Source organism: Anarhichas minor, unplaced genomic scaffold (genome assembly GCF_050575085.1).
Source record: "Anarhichas minor isolate MPS153535 unplaced genomic scaffold, ASM5057508v1 ptg000040l, whole genome shotgun sequence".
Lineage (NCBI taxonomy): Eukaryota > Metazoa > Chordata > Actinopteri > Perciformes > Anarhichadidae > Anarhichas > Anarhichas minor.
In genome coordinates this window covers 4,349,109-4,376,842 of record NW_027466486.1, presented here as the reverse complement: position 1 = coordinate 4,376,842, position 27,734 = coordinate 4,349,109, and the positions used below count along the sequence as shown (strand labels likewise).

Below are 27,734 nucleotides of genomic sequence, written 5' to 3'. Positions count from 1 at the left end.
TCTGTCCCTTCATTTTTTTTTTTTTCTCTTTACTTTCCCAAAACATTTCTCCCCGGCCCATTTTAAATAGATAAAAAAAAAGAAAAAAGAAATCCTTCATAGTTACGCCTGTACTCTGGTCCCTGGTGTGTCGGATTGAGAGCCAGTGTGCCCTGCTTCCGGTTCGTGTCAAGAGGGAAGTTAAATGCAGTTTATCGGAGTGAGACGTGGAGGGGACGAGTTCAATTATGAAAAACTCTCCTTTCGTTCTATTCTTGCAAAAATTCCCTGTTAAACATAGTGAAGAATATGCCTGTTTTGGTGGATTTTTCGCCACCTCACTCTAAAAATTTCCAAGAACAGAGGTGGAGGAGGGAGACCTCTGGACAAGAATCATGTTGAATTTAAAGATTTGCAGAGAAAGTGCGACAGTGAGTCAGCTAAAGGCGTTCACTTCAACACGGTCCTCCCTCATCCTCTTAGACCCCTCGACGCTTTACAGCTCTGATGCGCAGTAAAGCGCCACGTCTGTCTGTGATGAGGTGAAATAGCATAATAGTCTATAGCAGCTCCAGTTTCTGATGCTCATCATCAAAGACACACCATCTCTGAACAAACACATACACACACACACACGCACACAGTTGCCCCGAATCAGCACGTTTCTGATCAACTGTTGCTGTGATTTGAAAATATCAAAACATGTCAATGATATCAAAATGCATTTTACAGTATTTACAAAAAGATTCAAATCAAAAGATGGTGAGAGTTGTACAAAAAAAAAAAAAATCAGAGAGGGTGGTGTGAGAGAGTGTCAATGCTGGCCCGTTGGAAAGGTGAGAAAAGGGAAAAAGGACTGAGGTCTTTTTCTTCGTCACAGTCAACAGAGCCCCGCCTTTCCTCTTCCTGTAAAAAACTGATCAGCAGAGAGCCAGAAGTCCTTTCAGAAGGAGCAGCGCATGTACGACAACAGGTCCGCAAGCTAAACTGACTGGTGTGTAAAAGCAAAATGTTCCATGAAAGCACAGACATACATCACAGTGTGTTGAGGACTCATCAGCAAACAAAAACAATCCAAGTGCTCACTACAGCTGAGCAGAGATGAGAACGCAGCCTACGCACATGTCGGAGTGAACGGCAACCTAAGTGGGCAGCATTAGTGAAAGCAGCATGAGTGTGTGTGTGTGTGTGTGGTGGGGGGGGGGGGGCTTCAGCACCTCCAGGGCTCGGAAAGAGTGTCTAATGATGTCAAACGGAGACGAGGAGACGCTGCTGACTGGATCTGCATATTTACACAGTTGCTACGAGTTCGGCAATTAACAAAAAAAGAAACAGGGATAACACTTAAAAAAAAAAAAGTAACAATTATTCATAAGACAAATTTAAAGTACATAAATAAATAGAGCTGTGCATTTCACTGCATGGAAGCTACTAAAACAGGAGCCGCTTCTTCTTCTTCTGGTTTGGATTATTGAACAAGGAGTTAAAAATTTAGAAGGTTGCTAAAACTCTGATAAAGATTTTTAAAAAAGGGGCCAATCAGTACCGTGATGGATAGAATCTTACCTGCAGGGGGCAGCGTGCTCACATGGAGCCACATGTTACACAGCAAATGATTTCTGATCTGTGTGCACATATTATGCTGTGTTCATCATAACAATGGGCCCCTACAAACAGAAATTAGAACCTATTCTTAAAATGATCATACCAATATCATTAATAACAATAATACAATAATAAAAATAGCAATGATACAATACATACACAAAAAAACAAAATGAGGGGGGAACAAAGTTCACTGATCATCACAACATCTCTGTTAAAAATGTACACACAGAGTGTGGGGGGAGGGGGGAGGAAAGGGGTCGTTTCATCCGACCCTCGACTGAATCCGTCGGGAGAAACTAAACTAAAACAATGATGATACAAAGTCCAAAGTCGTGGTTGAGAAGCTTCCAGGCAGCTCTGTGTCATGATGGGAGGGCTGTGTTATCCAGTCTCCTCTCTCCCTCTCTCTCTGTTTGTCCTCCTCCCCTTGCTCATTGTCTAGAACCTGACAGGAAGCCAGGGAGGCCGGGGCCGGAGTCAGAGAGGAGGCTCTTCCTGTTGCTCTGTGACTGCTTCCTATTCAGACCGGCGGCCATCTTGCATGCTCCAGGAGGGCCCGTCTTAATTAGAGTCCCAGCATGCTCAAGGGCTGTCCCAGAAGGCTGTGCGGCCATAGAGTTCCCGAGTAAGAAGGGGAGAGGGGGGGGTAGAGAGCGGATCCCGTATCGGTGGGGGGGGTGGCAGAGGGTGTGTGTGTGTGTGTGTGAGAGAGGAGGGGAGCGGGTCCAGTCCGAGGTGAAGTAAGGATTGTATTGAAAAGAAAAAAAAAGCAAAAAAAAAAAAAAAAAAAAAAAAGAATCAGGTGCAGGGGTACAAAATAGGGGGCGGGGAAATAAAGACAAATACAAAAAAAAAAGAGGAAAAAATAAAATCACACACTCATCGTCATGTTGGGTGAATACTGAAAAGAGAGAGAGGGGGAGGGGGGAGGAGGGCACAGATGAGTGGATACGTCACTGACAACATGTAAACACAGGAGGGCGCTCACACCCAGCCCTGCAAAGCTACAGGAAGCACAGACTGAACTCAACAATTCTAACACATCCGACACAAGTAATCAATACTTAATAATTACTAAATACGTAATAATTGAGTCATATTTGTGATGATTAGGGCTGCGTGTTGAGCATCTTCTGGTACAGACCGAACTTGTATTTAGCACAAAGCATCGGAAACAGTCAAACTAAATCGCCTTGTTTACTTATTCTAAAAACAAGACATTTCACCGTGGTGGTCAAAATGCACCAATAACGGCTCGAAAGAGCTCTTATTTTGAAATATTTCTAATGATTCCCAGCTGTACAGCTGACTCGTTGAATCAGAGTATTAGAGCTAAACTTTAATGGCAGGCTGCGCACCCCGTGGCTTTGCAGGTCGAGGTTAAGAGACACGATGCAAGGTACACAGTCCGCCCCTCCTCCATGTGCGTCTAAAACTTCAGCAACTACTTTATTCTTAAAGCTGGAAACATTTGTCCTGGGATACAACAAATAAACCAAACAGACTAGGCATTTGTGTCCATCAGCTGATCACTGATACAGAGGGGACACAATGCATACACAGTGCATTTTGAAGTGATTAGTAAACGGCTCCAATGCAAGCAGAACATCAGATATTCTTTACGGGCTTTTTTTTTATTACTATTCTGTTCAATTTACTTGCTGTTGTGCGCTTTAGGAACAATGAAGCAAGTTTTGCATTTCAAATCTATCGTGCTTTGTCTCACAAAATGAGGCGAACCCTCTGCTTGCATTCTTGCACTGGTTTGTCATGAAGTCAAGGATAACTGTTAAGGGTGGTGAGATGCCAGTCACTCGCTCTACTCACACTTTCGCTTTGGAATGGGTTCAAGAAGTTCCCGCCCATTTCGCCGTCATCTCTCGGCGTTCCAGGAGGGTTGTTCATGCCCCCCATGTTATTAGGGGAGCTCTGGAGGAGGAAGAGGGCAAAAGGGAAATTGATCGGACTACGTCTTCAAAACAATAAAGTGTAGAAAGCGAAGAACACTCGGCAAACAAGAGGTTACTGGAAATCAGATTTTTTTTTTTTTTACTCACCTTTGGCAACCCATCCATATCCCCAGACCCTGAGGAGGAGAAAGGAGTGGCTCAATTGTATTTCAAGGTAAACTTGCTGAAAAATAAAGCACTGTTTTAGTTGTATCAGTGATTTGTAAAGCCCCACTGTGTTTAAACTCACCTAGTGATCCGTTCATGTGGTGTGGCTCCATGGCTCCCATAGCTCCCATCGGCCCGTCAGGCCCAGGTCCCATAGGGAACTGGTGACAAGATGCAGAGCAAGCCTTATAAACGACCGCAATACTATTTTCATGTTTGACCTCTGCGGTCTTCTCAGCTCGGGGTGAAGTCGATGATTTAATTTATTCCCCTCCCCGGTTCATTTCCTGACCATCGTGGCAACATTACGTTTCTCTAATGCAGAGTTGTGCTGGTGCCCAGTGATGTGGTTAGAAACCCCATTTTAAAGTGGATTCATTTTTGCGGGCGAGTTTGCGTAATTTTAATCGTTACAACAACATCCATAATTTAGACCCTGAAATCAATCTGCAGTTTCTGAAACGGTTTCAAGCCTGGAAAGTTCAACCTTTGAAACAACATTACGGAGCCATTTGTTAACTTGAAAGCACGTGTGAGACTCACATTGGGTCTGTTGCCGCCCGGTCCGATAGGATTCATCATAGTATAGATGTTTTCACTGGAGTTGGTAGAATCTGAGGGGGAAAAAACAACAACAACAACAACAACTTAAGTTCCATGACATAGAGAGATAATGTTGATCACTAAGTACAAAAAACACTGATTGATGAGGGGTTCATGCTGGTTTAGTGAGAAAAAAAAAAAGAGAGAGACACGTCTATTTCTAAAATAAGTGTTAGTGCTGGGGACATAGTTGGGTGACGCACCACCTGGGCTGGGCATGATGGGAGTTCCAGGTGGACCTCCTCCGCCTGGTGGACCCTGGGGGGGAACGAGCAGTGACAGAGGTTAAAATTACACTCATCAGAACATGAATTCAATTCTAAACGTATGCAGGAGAGCTGCTCTCGTTTCTGACAGATCTGAACTCACCACATAGTTTCCTGGAGATGAGGAGGAGTATGCTATCTGCAGGGGGAAAGAAGACACAGAAGATACTGAATGTGAATCTTCACAATGCAATACAACAGTCCTGCAACACCCGTTACTTTTGTGAACTTATAAATGTGCAGACTGCAGCAATGAAGTGTGCTGATTTCAGTCTATAGGAAGTCTTTGATTCAACAGTTTGTGCTTTAAATATCCTTTTAAATGGACGTCAGGGAAACTGCCTTGCAAAAGAGTCACAAGTATCCCTCGATAAAACTGACTGATGGACACCAGAAATCACAGCGCAAAATCAACACCTCTCCGAACATCATATGCATGGCATTTGGATTTTTGCTGCGTTGTTAAAAAGTAATTGCGCGGCACTGAAGGTCTTCTCCCCTCCCTTTGCCCGACATCTTTATGCATGTATACAGGACGAGGCTTTCTGACTCACAGAGTTAGCATTCGGTCCTGGCCAAGGCCCTCTTCCTCCGGGACCCCTGAGGCAAAACAGCAACAGAAGGAGGAAGAAGAAGAATAAAAGGGAAGAGAAGAAAATGAAATGGTGTTAAGTGAAAAGGCAAAAATAAACAGCGATTAACCTGCAATAAGACACAAGGAGTCGTTCCATTTGACTAGATGTATGAGATGCTTTAACTTACATGTTCATTCCTGGCATGGGGCCGCCCATGGAGTTTGGAGGAGGCCTCATACCTCCATAATTCTGTCAGACAAAATGTTAAAAACTTTGTTAGAACATTCAACGAGACGCCATTATTGATTCTCAACAATATTGCTGTTATTGTTGATTTTGGAGAAGTCTTTAACTGTCTTGAATTTGGCCTTTTGTGCCACATTTTCTATCATCACACGTTCATCACGGAACAACAAACACGTCTGGACTGTTCTGATGAGGATACAGGAGAAACTAGAATTTAAAAAAAGATACAATATTAGCCTGTGAGAGTAATCACACCTACACAGGCAGTAATATACATTTCATAAGAATAAATCAAAGTGTTAAATGCGATAACAGCTTGGTTACATTAATATAACTTTTAACAGTAACAAAAATAGTCCTGTCTAATCTTCAATTGACATTCAATAATAAATGAATAAGTGTGTGTGTGTGTGTGTGTGTCATTGTGGTTTCAGACTCATACCTGTGGGCCCATGGCCATTCCTCGAGGAGGGTTCATTCTCATTGGTCCGCCCATGTTAGGATGTCCTGTGAGAGCAGAGCCACAGAGTCACACACCGACAGCACATAACCCACTGGTGTTTGTGTAAATCCACATATGGCTACTCTCTTAAAGTCAGGAATTAAGACGTGCCGCAGACAATGCTTCATCCTAATCCCATTAGTCGTAACCCGCTGGCCCCTGAAGATGTAATCTGCAGCCAAAATCACCACCGACCCCTCACTGAGCCAGACACACCCACGAGGGTTCAACCCACACGGGAGAGAAGAGCGGAATTTGTACAAAAAATATAATATTTTTAATATTGAAAATAATAAAGATAATATAAATTGATTATACATTTACAGCGTCAAACTAAAAATGATCAATATAAGGCCTAGAATGATTTATCAAAAATGAATATATTGATATTTATATCACATTGTGTTCAGTACTGTCCTTTTTGGAGGAAACTACTATCGAAGTAATCGTTCAGTTGAAGAATTACTCAAGATTAATCAATTATGAAAATGACTATTCGTTACAGCCCGAGTAGAGTCATCATCTATTATAGACAACGTCTACTTAACGAAATGAACATATTTCATGACAGGGAACCAGAGTTGGACCAGCCGTACCTTGCGGTCTTGTCGGGTCCAAACTGTTTGGCAGGAGCGGCTGAGATCCAGGGATTCCCCCCGGAGGCTGAGGAAAGAACAGACATGGAAACTGATTGAAACACCGATTCACCTTCACACTTGGCAACACAGATACTCAACAAAAAGCTGCTCATGTACCTGATTTGGCATTCGGAGTGCGGGGCGCGGTCCACCTGGATACCGTGGTGACATGAAAGGCTGCAGAGACAAATGGGGGAAAGAAAGGAGGGTTGAGGGTGGAAAGTGTTGGGAAAAGACAGACACAAAGAAAACAACAATTTCATTATTGACAAATCCAAGAGCTCTCAAAGCGGAGTAGCACGGAGGACACACAGATGGACACAGTGTAGTTGGAGAATGGAAGATGACACCGACAGATCATCAACACATCCGGCCAGAAACATAAAAAAAATTAACTTCAGCTAGTCAGTGTTTTATCATTTTTAACAATACCTGCTCACACACACACACTCAAAGCATGGATTTGTGTGTGCGTGTGTAAAACAACAGCGCTCACACAGCTCCCTGCACACACGGCCTGCTCTCGCTGTGGTGTAAGCTGATTCGGCCTGTGGTCTGCCTGCGTAGTTAGAGACACCTCAGGCCAACAACACCGTCCAAAAGCCTTAAAGGAAGCATGTCCACACTCTCTCGCACACAAGACGGAAACCAGAAACCACAAGAATGAAGAGCCGGGCTGCCGCAGTTAATGGGCAAAGACGAGCTTTACAAACTCCACACAGTGGCATCTGTAGCTCCTGTTCTGGAGAAGTGCTGAAACACACGCTGACTGAGAATGAAAGTTCATTACTGCTGCTGAATAAATTACTTTTCTTATCTAGTTGGAAGTTTAACTCAAAACTCTTTCTATATGTGTGTAAAGCGGGAGTACATACGTGTACCCATGTGTTTTGTGCGTATATGCGAGGTGTCCACAGTGCCTGTCCCCTGTTTTATTTATACGGTGGCAAGAACAAGTAAGCAGAGCAGAGGGGAGTATACTGTGTGTGTGTGTGTGTGTGTGTGTGTGTGTGTGTGTGTGTGTGTGTGTGTTAAGAGTGGAGGAGCAGATAAGTGTGCAACCCCCCACAAGCTGCTCTGGAGGTGGGGCAAGGAGTGAATTATTCATCCCACACAGGGGCTGCCGGTTCTGGGGCCTTGGAGAGGAGCGGGCCCCTGCTGCCTCTGGATGCTCGGCTTTCATTAAAAAAAAAGGAGCCGGGAGGGACCGGAGGGGCCGACATCTACGAGGAGTTAGCCAGGACAAAACTAGAGCTAACGGGGCTCCAGGGTAGGAGAGGAAGAGGAGAGCGTGAGAGTAGTGCATTGAGAGAAAAAGAGCTTGTGTGTGGGTGAGGGGGGGGGAGGATTTAGTGGGAATGAAAGAGAGCGGGGTGTTTGAGAGAAAGAGTCTTACCTGGCCATGGGGTCCCATCATGGGGTTGCTGGGGTTGTGTGGGGGGGGTTGTGCGTGGGGGGACTGCTGAGAGCCGGGTGGTCCCTTTAAGAAAGAAGAGCGATATCAGAGAGGGGAGGGCCCAAAAGTGGGCTTTACACCTGGAGGAATTACCCGATCAAAATCATTTTTTAAAAGGAGAGCGAGGGGAGGGGGGGGGGGGGGGGGGGGGGGGGGAGAGTCTTTAGGTTGAGGAGGAAGAAGAGGAGCAAGTTAGATAATGTACTCCTCAACAAAAGACACACAATTAAAAAACCAAAGCCCAACAGAAATATTTATTTTTGCCAGATTGCTTTAACATGTGTGGGTTTGATGGAAGAGATGATCCATGGGACCCTCGGGTCAAAGGACTAGGTGGAGTGTTCTGCTCAACCACATGGGGGCAGCGTTGCCAAAGGCTCACTGCAACAAGACAAGAAGCAGCAGGACAGGCACTAGTGGCAACTTCAGACCACAAAGATGCTCAAAAACAAAAACAAGTTACAGTTGGGAGGTGTTTCTTCCTGCTTATTGTGAGCCTACTTCAGTTAACAATGCAGCAAAGAAAGCAACCCCCGAGCTTCTCGGACACTGCTGTGTTATTGCTGACATTTCACCCCAAGACAAGAGGTTAACGGCCCCTAATAAATAACTCCTTATGCAACAGTCTTAAGACGGTCAGTAACCTCTTCTCTTCTCTTCTTAAACTGGAGATTGGACAAAACGAGACATTTGAAGGCATCACCTGCTCTGGGAAGCTGACGAGGGGATTTATTATTTTCTGACCGTATATAAAGAAAAAGAACGTTTGATCTATTTAACAAATAATATAATCAGCGCATTAATTGATAAAGAAAAAAAGATTGTGGCCTCTTTTGTTAAATGAAAAGAACAACATGTCAACATTTCTCATAGTGGAGTATCGAAAAATACATTGTTTAGGTCAAAAAACTCATTATTGTAACAGAACAGATTATTAAGTAACCGTGAATATGAGCCATATTTGCAGCAAACAACCGGAGCTTTCCGTTACAATGTGGTCCCTTGAACACAACACACACACAAACACTCGCCCAATCTCACTCCCCCACCAATGTTATAAATAGCACATCCATGTGTCTCTCCCCACCATCTCTCCCCCAACCCTTCCCCGTGCTTATTCACAGTCGTACTCGCACTAATCCCACCCCCCCCCCCCCCTCCCTCCTCTCATCACCCTCTCAGCACATTGCCTCGTTCTCAGCAAGCAAACAATGGAGTGGTAGGTAGCCACAAAAACAAACACAGGGCCACAGTCCTGGTGGCACTGATCTCTCTCTCTCTCTCTCTCTCTCTCTCTCTCTCTCTCTCTCTCTCTCTCTCTCTCTCTCTCTCTCTCTCTCTCTCTCTCTCTCTCTCTCTCTCTCTCTCTCTCTCTCTCTCTCTCTCTCTCTCTCTCTCTCTCTCTCTCTCTCCCCGACTCTTCTCCACCACCTTATCGTGCCTCCTGCCAAATGCCAGCGCTGTCCATCACACCACTGCCTCATGGAGGATGTGTGTGTGTGTGTGTGCGTTTGTTTGTGAACGTGTGTGCATGTAGGCCTGCTTGTGTTTGTGTGTGCGTCTCATTCTCGTCACTCTTCAGACAGCCATCTCCCACACTAAAACCTTTCCCTTCACAGAGCCGAGACGGAGACGGCGGGAGCGGAGAGAGGATGAATACGGGATGGTTGAATCACAGATCGGTCGAAGGGCAGCCCGGCGAGAGCGAGCCACAGATGAATGGACGGTGTGAGCATCAGAGGCTCGGGTGGGTGTTAACATTGAGAGTGGAATAAACGATGTTTGGAAAAAATGTGGGAAAAACAAGTGGGCGAGTCGGACTTGTGGTGTCATCTGATCAAACGCGATTATTGATCTTAGAATGAAGGACTTAATTACTAGACCTCGACTGATACTGGATTTCTGAGGCCGATATTGACATTTTCATCAATAATCCGATAATACATCACCTGATCTTCTTTTTGTTTTACATAGATAACATTGTGTTATAAACATATGTCTGACTAAATGTAAAAACATGTTTGTTTTTTTACAGATGTTTCTAACAGGTTCAGAAAATTCTCCATCTTTTTAAGCTAAATGAACCCTTTTAAAACCAGTGAATTAGCTGAAAAATACAAAGTTTCACCAAGTTGTCGTATCGCTGAAGTTTCTGCCCAAACTTGCAAACATAAACACCAACACTATTATATATTTAAAAAATGAATATAAGTGGTTGTCAATAGGTGGGAAAATTCTTACTTTTTAAAACGCGACTGAATTAAAGTAATATACTGTACTTTGAGATACAATAAACTGTCTTAAGGTGCTGGAGACGGAATTCAAAGGGTATGCAAATACTGCCTAAACGTTACGTGATTTGTTTCTGGAGAGTCAGGTGTATGAATGAGAGAGAGACAGAGATGAGTGTTGTCGGAGGTGATGGAGGTGTGAACAGGACAGTGACGGTGGTGGGGGGGTGTAAGTCATACCTGGAAGAAGCCTGGGGGCATGGGACCACCTGGCATGGCATCGTTCGGGGGCATGTTACCCATCACAGGGCTGGGCGCTGCTGCTGCGCTCTGAAACACACAAGTGCAGTGATTAAATGTGCTGTTTTGTGTCACTGTGTGTGTGTGTGTGTGTGTGTGTCTCCATCTGCTCTTCAGTGATATTTATGTACATCGTGCACTGGCCAAAATATTACTATAGGGGGCAGTGTCTGCACCTGCAATAGCAGCAAACTCCATCTAAAAGTTTATGAAGAAAAGTGTCTATTAAAACCTTTAAATTCCCGAATCTGCGGTAGAGAAGGAGCTCATCTCTGAACAAGCTAAGTCACACGGAGAAATCCTACAGAAAGTGTTTTTGTGATGCTGTAGAAGAGTCGGGTCTCTGGGAGAAACATCCATGAAGTCTCAGTGACACAAAGCTGTAAAGAGACAAGATCTATCGACCAATCGGAGCCAAAAACCTCTACAACCTATGTGATGATTCATACGATTATATTTATTATGGTCCATCTCATATAACATTTGTTTTATTATTTGGTTATTTAACAAACAGCAGAAGTATAACCTCTCCGATATCTTGTTTCCACAGAACTAAAGAACAGAGAAATATCATAACTTAATAAAGTCATTTTTTCTTCAATGCGTCAGATTTGTACATTCAACTGTGCAGGTTTGTCTGTAGGTGGCGATGTATTGCATCACAAAATAATACAAAGTGCTTCGTTTTTATGTTAAAGAAACTACCTCGTTATCTTTGCGTCTCATTTTTATATTCAAATATCCAGATTATATTAAGAATATGTTTTCTATCTTTTGGTTTGTTTCATTTAAGGGAGTTTCACTTTTTTACATTATTTATTTATTTACCTAATCTTAGTTTAAACACTTTTTTTTCTACTGCTTTTGTTAGTTTACAATTATCTTATTTAAGGCCTGTTGTCATATTAAATATGCCAAATAAATCATGAACATCACAATGTGATATGTAAGCATTTCTTTGTCGCCTCATTTGCCGATTAAAAATCATTTTTTATATAACTGGCAAATTTTTTACACGTTTATTTCAAATCATCATATCTAAAACGATCATTATTTAAATCCTGTATATGATTAATGGAATAACACTATATCAAAAAATAGCAACAAGTCATCAGCAAATAAGTTGAGTTTGTACTGTTTTTTAGCAATTAAGGGCTACTAGCTTCTGTTTTAAGACAGCTGGAATGCGGAAGGTTTATAATATACACAACATATAATACACAACAATACTGTAGATCATAGAACATTACATGTACTCAAAGTACATGCACATTCTAAAATGAAGGAGTAATAGATGCCGATGTTCTGAACCAAGGATCGGAATCAGGGCTGAACCGAGCGTGTTTTAATAGATCGCTGTCTGACTACATAAAGCGGACACCGCTGTACAACCACGGGTGGACCGAGTGTTTCTGTAGTTTCCACAAATTCCAGCAGAGTGATACTTCTTCTCTCTAGCTGATCGTTTGACATCAAATTCAGGAGAAGCATTCGTTCAGCGAGACTTTTGGCAAAAATGTAAGTTCAGCAACTTTATAGGTTTGAATCATGACCTTCGGTACGTTGATTAAGCTCATCAAAAATAAGGTGGGCGACATTTTGAAGGCTCTAATTGTTAATTCAATGAGTCGGATTCAACATTTAAGTAAATATAAGCACTGGATCTGAGTCGGTATTGGCAGATATCCAATGTTAAAGGACTCAGATTGGGATCTGGGCCAAAAACAAAACACCTAAACCAGAGTAGCCCAACTGTTTAACTATTACCGATCATATTAACACATATGAACAATAATACCACTGCTTCCAATCGCCTTCACGTCAATCTAACAAGATGGAAAAAATAAAACTAGAGTCTAGGATAGAGGAGAGGGGGTGAAGGATTCAGCCCGGGAGTTAAATATGATATAACTGTATTCTTGTCAACACACATAGACCAAGACGCGTGTTCAGAGTGCTTACATAAGCACGCCGGAACAAACACACACATGCACGCAAAGCACATGAACGCGCAAACACACACACACACACACACACATAGGAACACACAAAGAGTTGCATCACAGGCTCATAAAGTGCAGCCCGTCAGTACAGAGAGGCAGACAGGGGAGAACCACAGGCTACAGGACCAGAACAGGGAGGGGGTTTAATACCCAGGGGAGGGGCGGGCTCTCTCACTTTCACACACACACACACACACACACACACACACACACACACACACACACAACGAACACACCTAACGAACACACAATTTCCATGTGACATACACTGTATGCTTGGACAACAACGCATATTACCAATTACACGCATGTACACAAACACACTCGCTGCCCTTCTTCTCCCGACTATCTCAAACCAACACACATAAAAATGGGGAAAGAAACAGACACACACACACACACCTCCCCCCATATTTATGCTAATTCCGCTAGTGAACATGAGCAGGCCACGGAGTCCCTGGGGAAGAAGCCGGGTCGGCTGCCTCTTTCTCTCCTCCTCCATCCTCCCCCCTCCCTCTCATCTCTTCTTCTGCACACTTTTCTCTCCATCTTTTCTCCTCTCCGTGACCCCCCTCACTTATTTTCCCAGCACTGTCACGCACACACAAGCATATAGACACACACACCTTCCTGTGCCCCAACCCCAGTACTATCTCTCCCCCCCCCCCAGTAGGGTGTCAGCAGCTTGCAGAAGCTGTTGCTATGGAGACAGGTCCTATCTGCACTCTGTCCCCCTGGCATCCCCCGCTCCAGGAGAGGAGGAGAGAGAGAGAGAGAGAGAGAATAAGAAGATGCGAGAGAGAGGGAGAGAGAGAAAATAAGAAGATGCAAGCGAGAGAGAGAGAATAAGAAGATGCGAGAGAGAGAATAAGAAGATGCGAGAGAGAGAGAGAGAGAGAATAAGAAGATGCGAGAGAGAGAATAAGAAGATACGAGAGAGAGAGAGACAATAAGAAGATACGAGAGAGAGAGAGAGAGAGAATAAGAAGATACGAGAGAGAGAGAATAAGAAGATACGAGAGAGAGAATAAGAAGATACGAGAGAGAGAGAGAGAATAAGAAGATACGAGAGAGAGAGGGAGAGGGAGAGAGAAAGCAAGTTAGATGAAGAAATGATGGGCAGGAAAAAGAAGAAGAGAGATTTGTGTTCACAATCAATCACGTGGTCACGTCATTGCCGTAGACTGTTAATGATGGAAGCATGCAGAGGGAGGTTTAGTATGCAGTCGGTCTTTATTAAAACCAACTGGCCTGGGGAAATACAAAAAGGATCAAACGGAGCTTTTTTTAGTTGTTCTGGTGGCGCCCACAGTGTTGTCTATATCTACCTTTTCCATTTTCAACTCTCGAAAAATAAGACTCCTTGAATCCAGATGGATCGACTGTGAATGTCGTCTGGTTGACATTGATGCAGGTAAACAAGCAGACACAACACACAGGTAGACCGTATACCTTTATGCAAAGAAACAAGTTCCAGAAGACAATCCACAGCAGACATTAGTGCTGCACTAATTAGTTGATATAATGAACATGGATTTTCGTAGCCGAGCTGAATTATTCATTCTCCGGCTGAACGTATGGAGAGGATTGTGCAAAGGAAGCGCCGGGTGGCAGCGCAACTTAAAAAAAAAGGGCTTTAATGCCCGACATGCAGCAGGAAGGAGGAGAATACGTTGCTTTCATTGAAGCCGGCTGAAAGTTCAACAAAACCCACAGGACATCACACATTTTCAAATGTCTGGGAATATTTACACTGTTTAAACCGTGAGACATTTTTTAATGGCCTTCCTCGGCAGCGCTGCACAAACAACGGCGTCAAAGCATCCTGGAGCCACAAAAATAATATTAGGTAGGTTTTTATGTTTCTTGCGATCAATAACACTCTATCTGGACTACAGACCTGAACTGCAGCTCCTCGTTGTTGCTTCACAACCCCCAACTTTAGCTTTAATATAAGAATGTGCCATTTGAATGACTTTCTTTGCCAGAACATATAAATAACATCAGGAAAAGAGCAATTAGTATCGTATTGTGTGCATTAACATAAAGTGCTTAGAAGTTTCTGGGAAATAAGGCGACAGTTACGGTCACATTTCCACACACACACCAGTTGGTTGTTGGTATCAAGCTATTCTGATACTTTAGTGAAGATACTCTTAGGCCCTGTCCACACTACTCTGTTTTTTTTTTTCACATTACTCCACACGGAGTAATGTGGACAGGGCCTTAGGGGGGGTAAACCGGTTCGGTCTGTAGGAAGCAGCTTAAGATCTCGCTTCAGAAATGCAACAGAAAGCAACAACCTTTGATTCCTTTTGTAAACATTCACTCCGCTTTAATCGAGACAACCCAAAGCACCGTGTCATACATTTAATCCGGCTCCTTTCGTCACCACGAGGGTCGTCTTCCTGGAAAAAACAAATTTTAAAACTGTGACGTGCTAATCCACAGTTGTGGCTCCCTGCGAGGACACCGTGCCATGTTTGCTTTTCCTCCTTAGTACAAACCCACAATGTTGATGAACAATCTATCAGAGAACAAAAGACTAATGATCTGATTGGCTGGTACAGTACAGTATGTAGATGGCTATACAGCATAGCATTGATCCCTCCCTCTCCATTTCCCTCTCCCTCTCTTTCACCCATAGGACCTACCGGACAGATCAATAGTGCTCAACACATTATTGACCTCCGCCTGATACCTTTCACAGGGATAAAGACAGAGACATAAACACTGGATGGAGAGAGGGGAGAGGTAGGAGGAGACGGCGCATGTATCCATGTGTGTGTGTGTCTGTATTTATGCGTGTCCCAGCCTGGAGAGGGTACTAATCTACATTCTGGTTCACACTGATATGTACCTCATCACTGTCTCCTTGACCTGCTGTCCTTAGCGCACAGAGAGAAGGAAAGAAACGGGAGCGGGGGGGGTGGAAGAGAGTGAGAGTGAGGAGACGGGAGGAAAAAATAGCTGACTGTGGTGATCTGGCTAATTTATCAGCCCAGTCAAAACAGTGTGTTTCGTTCTAGAGCAACAGGATACGGCTGCTACTCTCACCGTCGCATCTGACAAACAAATGCAAACAAATGCGCACACACACACACACACACACACACACACACACACACACACACACACACACACACACACACACACACACACACACACACACACACACACACACACACACACACACACACACACACACACACACACACACACACACACACACACACACACACACACACACACACACACACACACACACACACACACACACACACCCCAGCTGGTCCTCAAAACTGGCACAACACGCACACATTTCCCCAAAAGCTGCTGCCAAAGCATCAGTACTGAACCAGACTGGCGGCCTCGTGCACACACATGCGCTCACACACACACGCACACACAAACACATGCATGCACACACCGGATGAAGGCACTAATACATGCTGCAGACACAACATCCACTTAGCCAACACTCCAGAGAGGGCCAAAGACAAGAATACGAGAAGAATGAGAACAAGAATATTACTTCAACTAAACCTACAGCAAGATTTCTAAAAACGTCCGCACGGATGCTGATGCTACATGTATATTAATAATACAACATAGTGGCGCTCACTTTGTCCACACATGTCAAACTTTCACTTCAACACTGGCTGGACAGATTAATCCCATCAGGACCCTCCACCCCACTCAGGTGTGTTTTAGGTCACCATGTTGTTTACGTCAAGAAACAAAATCAAGAATTACAGTATCCTCCAATTTGTTCTGTTCCCCCAAAAAATATTTCAAATTACACAAAGAGACACACTGCCGTTTCTTTACCTGTGTAATAATACATCACACTGTGTAACACGTGTACTGCAGCGTTTCCTTCATCAAACAGCTAATTATCGCGTTTAATGGAGCTCTTTTCACGTCTTCCTTTCCTGAAGCGCCGATAGTGCCGGTGGCAGAGAAGAGGCTAAACGAGAGGTCAAGGCGGTATGCGAGCAAGTCTCTTTTGGGAAAATGGAGCTTCTTTTGATTCAACTGGAATTAATATTATTTTAGCCTTACGGTTTAGTTCCAAAAAAAACACTGCAGGTAGGCAATGGAAGCAGACTTAACGAATAAATCATGACACACAGTCGCAGTTGCAGGTTGTTTAAATGCTGAATAACGTGGGATTTGTTTTAATGGATTTTTTAAGAAACATTTTAAAAACTGGGTAAACCAAACCTGCAGCATGACAGTCGGTAACTGTAACCAATACAGCTGGGTTTAAATATTTAATCAACAGAAAAAATTACACCAGTGTCATTATTTAAGGTACTAAAAAGTGTTCAAACACTTGTTGCTAGTGCTTATATACTATACAGTTTGTACTTGGAAATATTTAGAAAAGCAGATGATATATTTAAATACACACAATTAATATATTGCAATGTCATATTTATGTCAATCTAATCAAACTAACTGCTAAACAAGTTAGTTTAGTTTTAGAAGAAATGTGAAGTTTAATAAAATGTAAGAACCATTATTTTAAATAGGTTTTCTTATTTTAGTGTAAAATGTACACACATAAGATCTCCTGTGGTAACTCGACATAAAATAAAGAGAAAACTAAACCCCTCCCCCCCCCCCCCCTCTCGTTGTGTTGACGTTTGCCCGCTCACTCCATTTTCAAATACCTTAACTGTCTCTTCTTCATGTTGTCTACACTGCCCTCTCCTCTTCGGCACAACTAGGCATTGTGGGTAAACAGCTAGATTAGGCAATCAATCTTCTCCCGGGAACAGAGGTAGTAATGGTGGTGAGGGGGGGGAGCGAGGGAGGAGGGGGTCAGGGCAGAGGTACGAAAAGAGGAGGAGAGAGGGAAAGAGGGAGTGAGCGATAAGGCGAGTGAGACGGAGAGGAGGCGGACTGGGATATTGGGCGAAGGAGAGAGGAGGAAATATAGTAAAGAGGGGGAGGGAAGAAAGATGCAGATGCGGGGGTGTCGCAGAGAACCCACAAGCAGAAAAGGAACCACGATGCCAACATGCTGGAGTTGCACAAATGCGAAAGACGAGTGAAGACGAGTGAGAAAGTAAAGTGGGAGAAGTGACAAACATGGGCCGATGTGTAAAGCAAGAGTGAGGAGCAACAGTGCAGGTAAACAAATAGAGTTTTGTCTGCCGCTCTTTTTTGCTACGTCATCTTGTTGCGCTCTCTTCTTCTGCGACCAGCCGTTATGTCGATACGCTCGTTGTAGGTGCAGGTGAGGTGCAGGCTAGTCCGTATTCTTTAACCCAACCCCACATAGAGGAAGGGGAGGAGAATACAACGCGAAATAGGCTTATTGCCACCGTCTACATCTGGTGCAGGGGATACTATCATGCTAGCAGGGAGGTGTGCTGGAAAAATAGGATCACTTATATTTAAAGTCTTCCACAAAAAAAAGACGCATGAAAGAAAGAAAGACACGGAGGGTAAACGTTGTGTTCTTCACTCTGCTCAAAACATGTCTGGGGTTGCTCCTCAAAAAACCCATTGTGTCTCATTCCACTCACACAACTGTCACTACTACTACTACTGCGAATATGAATACAAATACGAATAATACTCATACAACTCATAAAATAATGTCCAGCAATGCTTCCCAGACGGCTTCCACAACAGGTTCAAACTCTGCCTTTGATGACAGCACGTCATTTTAAAAGACATTTTTAAGAAATAAACTTAATTCTAATGCTAAGCACAATTCTTTTTCTTTGTTAAATTGATACTGGAACTATAAATTAAATAAAGAAAACCGTAGGTTAGAGAATGCTTGTGTACAGAAGGGCTTAGCAAGTCGCAAGTGAAGACGCCAAACATCAGATTTAAGACTGATTCAGGAATTAACACTGCTAATCAAGCCAGCTGATGAATCAATGTATGACATGGTGTTAGAAAGATAAAACACAAGTTACAGCTACACACAGTATGTCTTAAAGCAACTACCAAATTCGACATAAACAGACCAGCAGGTGTCTCAGATCTCCGCCCCTGCCTTTCTTTAATAACCAGTGTTGTGGCCGTGACCGTAAACCTGTTCTGCGTCTCTGCTACCAGCTGAGAGAACTGTGATAATACCTCTTAAATGCTGACTTGCAATCTAGCAATCCTCAAAAAGACCAAGAAACTCTTTTGAGGTAAGGTGAAATCTTTTTTTTTTTTTTTTCTTCCGATGCCTCTAACCGGCTTATTCTTTTGAAACCAGTAGAAAAGGACCTGTGCTCAGAGACTAGCCTCAGGGGGCTGGAGCCAAAATTAAACCGGTCCCGTCTCCTTCGCTTTATCACTGTTAGGAGCAGACAGCGAGCAACCATGTAGCACACCCATCTGCATTTATATAGTCTCTCTCACGCACGCACACACACACATATACACACACAGGGTTAACTGGCACACGGGCAGTGAGCCCCTCCAACCTCCATCTATGGGCTGGTTGCCAAAGATGCCCCCCATCCAAAAATACACACACACACCCACAGATCCCTGGCTTAGCCTCGGCCCAGTGCTGGGATTACCGGATTAGAACTCTATTCCATTATCTCCCCACACTATACAGCGTGCACACACACACACACACACACACAGAGAGAGGACAGGCCGAAGACAGACGCACAGTGTCAATCACGACACATGCCATTTACAGACGAGTGGATACAGTTACAGTTTCCCCTCGTGGTGGAGAAACACGTATTTGCATTATTACTCGGCAGCGTGGAGGAGCTGTTAATAGCTGGACTTCTTCTGCAGGAGACCTGGACACGAGCACCTGTGACAGCGCGTGGCCATCCCGCTGAAGAGCGCCTCGGCAATACATGAATCTCTACAATCTCCAGAGAGGACATTTCATAGCCGACCCTCGACTCCGAGCTCAGAGAGCAGCAAGACGCGGGGAAAGAGGAATTTCTCCTTCAAGGTTTCGAATTATTCCTCAAGGACGCGCACATATTTAAAAAGGAAAAAAAATAAATCCTGTAAACAGACCTTTACGCTATTGTTAAAGGCTACAGCTGTGAATAAAAATGACAAGAATTATGGTTCTCTCACTCCAGTCAAGTCAAATATCAACAACAATTTACCCACCAAACAATCGACTAATCTGTAAAACAATCTGTAGATTGATCGATAAAGTAAACAACCGTAGTTACAGCCCTACTCCCTGCTTACACACGTATGTATATACACGATACAAATATGTGGTATCAATTACAATTTGTATGCCAATAGCATTATTGGCGTCGTTAAATTAGTTTGTAGTCAGCTGGTATTTGTAGTTGTTTGAGAAACGTGTTTTAAGTCCAGCTGATGACGATACTCCCGGTAACGGTGCACACCATCCTCACACTGCCTCTTAAATATGCATCTATAAGAATATATACAGTGTTTGCATATGTAAAGAAACTGATTCCACAGTGAAAAATAAATGGTTTGTCACTTACATAGTCATGGAAGGCCTTCGCCTCACTGGAGTGCTCGCATGTCTCCCTTCGGTCTGGAGCCGCACAATACAAATCCCAGAATACACTGAAATAAAAAAAAAGGGGGGGGGGGGGGGGGGGGGGGGCGGGTGGAGAGGTTAAAGGTTACCATACAGAGCAATACAAGCAAATGTATAACAGCTATTCATAACCCATTCATACACTCTCACTATCTCCCTAGCGCTCTTAAACTGCCTTTTACGTACTTGAGCATCAAGAGGGACACAATGCCAGTGTGGGCCTCTCAATCAGACACTCGCTCACGCACGCACACACCTCTCATTGACTACATCCATTTCTTTACCCTAAACTTGAACTGTTACACTAAAGCATACATGTACAGCTAAGCTCAATAACCTAAAATACCCCCGTTTCTTTCAACGTATATTTCATTAGATTTTTAGGTTATGAAATACAGTTTGAAGAATCCCATCAAAATCCCATCCCACAAGTAACCCAAACCTATGGCACCATTACAAATGTAGAATATGACATTACAACGCTTCATTTTATTGGTGATGAAAAACAATTGAAGACAAATGAAGTAAGAAAAGGGGGGGTATGTTTTTCTTTAAGCGATAAACTAAATTAAATAAACGTACTTTAACCAAACTCATCAATGCTTGTGTTACTGTTGATATTTCTTATTACATTTATAAAAATCTGTATTTAAATGGCTGAAACACCATCTACTGTTTTAAAATCAGCCGTAATCTTGCAAAGCCAATTCTGAGACAGAGTTGGGGACAAATCACCAAATTAAAGAATGTTAACGTCCTTCTCGCCTCTCGTTTTTTTTAAACTTATTTTTGTGACCACTGTGTAGCAGTACAGTCACAGCACAGCTCCGGAGGCGGAGGCGTTGGGGTCCGCGCTGGCTGAATTTGAGTTGACGGTACTCTCCAAGTGGCGGGGCGTGAGGCGGAGGGGCTCATCTCGTCTCATTTGTGGTCTGATGAACAATAAATTCCTCAAATTTAGCGACCCGTGCCACATCGCTATTTCCCAAACTGCTGTAGCGTTCAGGTTTGTCGACGCTGCGTGGAAGCTTTCGTGAGATTTCATCACTCAGCCCCTTGCCCACTTTTTTTTGGCTTCTCTATTTATTTTTTATTTTGCAGTGGGTGGACTTAGGCTTAGACCTGGGGGTGAAGTTTCACTGAAGTTATGGGGGGGGGGGGTCTCTAATCAACAGATTGAAAGCTGTAGCTTACAGCCAGGATCGGTGCAAAGGCTATCATGTTTTTGCAGTATTGGTTGAGACAGAGATGCCACGGTACCAAAGATAATAATAAAATATAAGATGGCTGGTAAATGGCCTCATTGTGAAGGTATTTTATACATAAACTGATTCCATGACAGCTTTTGTCTCACTGCAAGTGGAAAATCACAAACACACACACAGCCAGCCACAAAGCTTACTGTGTGTGTGTGTGTGTGTGTGCGCTACCTGTAAGAGGCCGTAATTGAATCAGTCTCTGTGCATTGATTTAGTGGAAGTGCTATAAACCGAGTGAAACGGCAACATGGCTAACGCGAGGACTAATCAGGCAGCCACTTCACATGTCCTGGCAATCTGCGACGCACACGGGGGATGTCGACTCCCAAACATCTGGACTTCTTCATACACCTCTGCACTTCAATAGACAGTCGTATTTGGAAGGCCCACTTCAGCCCTCATCTTGAGCGCCATTGTGAGTCGTTCGAGCACATTTAAGAGGAATTTATAATATTTTGATTACATTGACGTATCCGCAAAACTTCCTCGTACCAAAATAAGGACAGAGTGCATGGTTGAGCTACAGATGATAAGGATGTCAGTGTGATGCTCAAGGACACATCAACGGGGAGAAATGCTCAGAGGCTACTGGATTCAAACCTCATTATCTGCTTTTAATACGAGCCTAAACAAGGAGAGAAGAAGAAGAAGAGGAGGAGGAGGAGACTGGTTTGCCCACAGATAAAAAACAACAAATATATATTTTATTATATTTTGTATGTGTACAAAAAAAAATAAAATTATATATATATTATATATATATATATATATATATAAAATATATATATTCTTAGGATTTAGCCAGGCTTTTATGGTTTCAAATTATTATTCCGTTCCTTAATTTCCTTTTTATTACAAAATGTCCTTGGTCTCATATTGCTGATGGTGCTTTATAAGCCTGACGTTCATTCTTCTGACTCAGCAGAGCCACCCCCCCCCCCCCCCCGAGGGGAAAAGTTACACTCGAAGACTATTTAAGAGCATATTTACAAGTCTGTAATTCTACATCCAAAAAGGTTCTTAAATATTTGCTTCATTGTAATATGTACAATACTAATTTCAGTACAGTGGCCTTCAGCAGCACAATGGAGCTATTCTGAATCCGGTGGCAGTTCTGGTCGCTGCGCTTTTATCTTCCTGAAGAAGGAGCAAGTGGAAAGATCAATATATTATCCCATAATAAACAATTATCATTGGTATGTCCCATGATGAACTTTAGAAGAGAGTGGCGAGGACTATGTGATACACACAAGCATAACGTATTCAAGTTCTGCCTGCCGTTTTTTTTAAATCGCACTTTAAAAGTAGATGTACGGTGGTTTAGTTGTTAAGCCTTAAGTAGTCAGTTTATCTTTATTGATTTAAAAGATAAGGCTGGCGATGAACTATATCATCTTATTGTCAACAAATCCCCTGAAAAGACCGAATCTAACAATTGATCCGACTAACAGTTATTGTCTGTGTAGCTGAAGCCTCATTCCTCTGTGACACAGATCTCCATTGTTGCCCAAAAACTAATAGAACACATAAATGAGCCGCATTGTTGCACTGGGTGACATGTTTTTTTTTTTTTCATAATGATGAACATGAGCACTGTAGTTCATTTTGAGTCAATCCGTAATGCCGGAAAAACCTCGCTAGTCGGAATAAAATGAGCTCGGAGTGCCAAAGAAAGCGTCGGGAGGGTGGAAGGTACTGTGAGAGGCGACAACACTTTGTTGGTTTTGGTCTCTTCTTTGTTGACAGTTTTGAAGGTTTTGTCGTAAAACTAAGGGTTCTACTAAGAACCCATTTCATTCAAGGAACCGATTTTAGAAAAAAAGAGTTCCTGAAGGATTGTTGAAAGCGGGTTTGTTAAAAGATCCACCCAGGATCCCTCTTGTAAGCACCCGTAGAAAGTGGAAAGGTTCTGGGTGGAACCTCCAGAGAGGGTTCTGGGTGGAACCATTAGACCACAGAAGGGTTCTCTGTAGAAGCTCTCACAGGAGTTCTGGGTGGAACCTTTTACAGGTGATTCCAGGTAGAACCCTTTATGTCGGGCTTTGGGAGAACCCTCTGAAAGGGTTCCATGTCAACGTGGACTTTACAGTAGAACGTGTATTTATAGAGGCTGTAAAGGTGTTGTGTGATCTCCTCGCCTCATCCGGATTTCTTGGAAACAGAGCGACTGTGGACTACAGGTGACGTCCAAAAACAAGTGAAACTGCTGACCGGTGGTTAAGGTGACGACCCAAACCCTACGGGTCAAACCTTAACCTGGGGCCGGAATGACACGAAAGAGGGGGGGGGGGGGGGGGTTGACACAAAGAAAGATGGAATGCAACGAGTTAATCTGCTAAGAATCCCTCTCCGACATGAACAAAGGAGAAAAGTAGGAGGTGGAGGGCACACAAAGGGTGACGAGCGGGTGAGGAGGGGGCGGGGACTATGGGGGGGGGGGGGGGGACTATGGGGGGGGGGGGTCCATTCCCTAACCATCTGGATCTATTGTTTCAGGAACGCGGGTGAAGGATGGAGAACTGGAGGCGGGGAGACTACGGGGAGGGAGGGGTCACGCCCTCGCTGAGTCTGGTCAACCCCAAGGCTGAGACTCTGCTAGACCTCCCACCTATGGAAGTCATGTTTAATCATGACGCAGGAACAGTACCATCAAACAAATCAAAATGTGGTCATTTACAGTTACACAAATACCTGAATGTTTGTATTAAATATGAGCTTAATGTAGTCACAACTGAATTATGGCTCTTCCACGAGCTTTAGAACATGGATGTTCAAGTGAAGCTACTGTTTGTGCATATAAAAGTAAGTAATAATGGAGGGCTGGGATGGACACAAGAGACATGTTGGGGGGGGGGGGGAGATACACCGCTTAAAGCTACAGTTGGCAACTCCATGAAGAAAAAACTAAATTGTCATATTTTCTGAAGCTGTCTCTATATGCTGACAGTAGTGCATGAGACAGATTATTGTGCTCCTGATCGATGCGAAGAAAGAAGAAAAACAACCAATCGGAGCCGAGGAGTGTCTAAAGCAGCTGTCAATCACTGCTCCTGAAAGTGATCAAAGCTGTGCTGATCAAATGTGAATCAAGATTGTGTGACTGTATTGCTTATTTCTCACCTCAAATGTTTTCAGTTACCTTTTACCTGCTAAATGAGAAAGTTTGTGACCCGGCCGCCATGTTGAAAACAGTCAAGACAACAACATGAACAAGCGCCGCCCACCGACCGGAGCAAACCGTCTAACTTTAAAGCTCAACAGTACACAAAAATATGTTTCTGAAACCATTTCAGGTGAGAAATGGGCAATAAAAAAATGATCTTGATTCATATTTGATCTACCTGGTTTGACAGTTTGACCGGAGTTCACAGGCAGTGATTGACAGCTGCGTTAAGACACTCCGTGACTCCGATCGGTTGTTTTTCTTCGGGCACGGTGAAATCTTGCGTACCTCGAGTCAGAGGTACCTGTGATTTTTCAGATTATACCTCATGTACTACCGTCACAATAATGCGACGTGTTGAGCAAATATGACAAAAAGTTGTTTTCCTTAAAGTTACCAACTGTAGCTATAAAGACATGTACTTTAAAAACCTGTTGACAAGCACATGACATGGATAGTTACTGTGCTCACAAACAAGAGGAGAACAGAGGAAAGTGATGCTTACCACCACCACGAGTGGAGGAATCCAGGAGGCTCCCCTAATGTAATATTCTTCTCCCATCGAATCTGGAGGAGAGGGGAAAAGAGTCACTTGCGGCCACTAGAGAGAGGATTATGTCTGCAGGTCCGGAGGTTAAGAACATATAATCAGTCAGTCTCAAACTGTCAATGGCCCCGGACGTGAAGATAGACATCTTTCTGGCTCTGTCTATCTCCATCTTCCTGAATCTCTTCCCTCTGTCTCTGTTCTGTTTCCCTTTCTACCCGTTAAATGTGTCTTGGATTCGTTTACTCATTCATTGTTAGCCTGTCTGTTAGGAGGCAACGCATACAAACACTAAAATGTCCACAGATGTCAACAAGCGTCCACTGCATGCGTTGTTGTTGTTGTTGTTGTTGTTGTTGCAGACAGGGAGCATGATCTGTATCTTTATAGGGTTTCCTTTCGAAAAATGGATGAAACACCTTACGCTCTGTAATCATGTTGACACTGACGACACCCGTTGTGGTAAACATTCAGTAAGGCTGGAGTTATAGCTACTAATGAGGTAAGCTGTTTTACATTCAGAAGTCATCACGTGTGCTGGATTTCTTTGCTGGAGATTTTTTCATCAATTCTTTATCTCTCGTCCTTCGCTCTAGATAAGCAATTTTCATAAAAATGCGGCATAAACAATGGTTTATAGACTGATGTCACCTTACCTCAGACAGGAAGGTCTGTGCGGACTTCTGTGCGCCCACATGTAGCAGGTACTCATACACGTATAACGCTAACCTGTAACAGAAAGGGAAACAAAACTGTTAGTGACCAAATTTAGCCTCCTTAACGCTCAAGACTCTTCCTATTTGCACTTAATGCTCTCTATTTTGCAGCTACGATTAGATTCCTTTGTGCGGCCCGCTTCATTCACAACCAAAAGCACTCCAGCAATAATCAAATAATCTAATAATCTATTAGCCCCTGAGCTATTGGTCGAGAACTTTTCCTGGGGCTTCACGTTATTTACTCAATTTGTGTTTGCAACTTTACCTCATCTCAAAAAACTGTTAACGTTGGGTATTAACAGAACAAGAATGGATTAATGTGGCTTCGTGGTTGTGCTTGAAATAACTAAATTACATCATTTTTTGTGAGACTTTGTCGTTTGAATGGATGCTGGAACAGAGACATGCAGCGACTGCTCCATTGAGTTTCTTCTCAATGAATAAAAAGTCGGCTGCATGTGTGTAGTTTGAACATCGATGACATTAAAGAGCTTCCCACCCCGAGTCCTCACATTAACGCTAGAAAACTGCCAGTGTTTGCTTGCAGTATGAATGTAGACAAGCTGCTGTTGTCTGGAGGGCTGCGTTGGACCAGTCAGCAACCTTCAGTACCACAGAAGAAGGATTTTTGGGGCGGTAGAGCTAAAGCTGGCTCTAAGTTTCTCTGGCTGAAATGCAGGTGAGTCACCAGAGTTCCTCTAAAAAAGGTTCCTGGGTTCTGGAAAAATGACCTCGTCGTGTCAGCAGCCCGTCTGTGGTCTGTATACTTCTGCCGCTACTGCCCACGTGCATCTCAACAAGCCTGAGCATCCAACGTCTTCAAATCACAACTGCAGCTTAAAAACACACGCAAAATACAGCTTCGCACGAAAGGCATTCCCACTAATTTCAACAATATTTCTAAAGCTCTCGCCGTGACTTTTTTATTATAACGGCAATCCACCAGGATCTATTAACGGACACAAGAGTCATGCTGTGGAGTGGGAAACCCCCATTGGCCCAACATTGTACTCCCAACGCCTTCACTTAGTTGTGTTTAATAGGCTGTTAATGGACCATCAATCGAGCGGCAGCGTGGATATGACAGTGCTCTGTGTGCCCAGAGCAGACAGGCCTCTGACAGGCCAATAAGGTCCTAATGAGAAGGACAGTAGCTCAGTGTCATATTCCCCGTCATTAGCCAATGAGCTGATCAATGAAACATGGCGTGGGATAATAATGTTGTGCAGTTTCTTGTTAAAAACAGTGACAGCCTATTTGCTCTTCCAATGCTTTCTTTCCTTAAACTGTTGTTGAATGGCGGGGTGAAGGAGATGTCTATTTTAGCATTTCAGCCTTTTAAGACGATATATAGTTGGACAATAAAAGGTTTGATAGGCTCTCGTGAAAGGATTCCGCGAGTGTAGCTCGATGACGACGCTAAAGACGCTAGCTGAAAATCCCACCTACACTGAGGAGGATCTAGTGGCAGTGGAAAAGGAAATGTAGAGAAAGGAGCTGGTACCAAAAGTGAGTCCAGTTGATTCAATCGAGCTGAACCGAGCCGTGGAAATGAAGCACAAGACGCTCAGCGGCAGGGTGAAACCCTCTGGTCTAAAATATAACAAGCTGAATTGTTTAATCAATAATGAAAATAATATTGTTTACGAATTGCATTGTATATATATATGTGGTTATGCTTTAAATGCAATGCTATATGGCATTGGTGCATCTAGTTAATAGTCAACAAATGAGTGTGTCCCTATGATAAAAAGACATTTTCACGGCAAGAACACGATGATTTAGATACCATTTCTGCTAAATGCCTTGACTCACATGTTACATCTGCTGTGGTGTGTTAATGATGGAGATGTGATACGTGTCAGACCAGTTCTTACTACTTATAGTACGCATTGTTAGTATGCAAACGTAGTCCGCAAAAAAAGATATGAATAGGCAAATAGACAATAACTGTAGCACGGAGCCGATGGTCAGGGGACATTTTCTGAACGACATCACAG

At 43.4% G+C, this 27,734-nt stretch overlaps 1 protein-coding gene across 1 annotated transcript in view; it reads right to left on the bottom strand.

Annotated features, from left to right (window-relative positions):
• Window positions 1-2,197: 2,197 nt before the first annotated feature.
• Window positions 2,198-27,734, bottom strand: part of LOC142968489 (single-stranded DNA-binding protein 3) — a 30,108-nt gene continuing 4,571 nt past the window's right edge. Inside the window, exons 2-18 of the mRNA XM_076108369.1 lie at window positions 25,672-25,744; window positions 24,974-25,035; window positions 19,988-20,072; window positions 10,462-10,551; window positions 7,931-8,014; window positions 6,652-6,711; window positions 6,493-6,559; window positions 5,837-5,901; window positions 5,336-5,397; window positions 5,128-5,173; window positions 4,677-4,712; window positions 4,511-4,565; window positions 4,248-4,318; window positions 3,787-3,865; window positions 3,645-3,673; window positions 3,415-3,516; window positions 2,198-2,488 (exon numbers count right to left, since the gene is read on the bottom strand). Coding sequence (XP_075964484.1) covers window positions 2,459-2,488; window positions 3,415-3,516; window positions 3,645-3,673; window positions 3,787-3,865; window positions 4,248-4,318; window positions 4,511-4,565; window positions 4,677-4,712; window positions 5,128-5,173; window positions 5,336-5,397; window positions 5,837-5,901; window positions 6,493-6,559; window positions 6,652-6,711; window positions 7,931-8,014; window positions 10,462-10,551; window positions 19,988-20,072; window positions 24,974-25,035; window positions 25,672-25,744 — 1,096 coding nt within the window. The 3' untranslated portion in view covers window positions 2,198-2,458. The remainder of the gene's footprint in view (window positions 2,489-3,414; window positions 3,517-3,644; window positions 3,674-3,786; window positions 3,866-4,247; window positions 4,319-4,510; window positions 4,566-4,676; window positions 4,713-5,127; window positions 5,174-5,335; window positions 5,398-5,836; window positions 5,902-6,492; window positions 6,560-6,651; window positions 6,712-7,930; window positions 8,015-10,461; window positions 10,552-19,987; window positions 20,073-24,973; window positions 25,036-25,671; window positions 25,745-27,734) is intronic.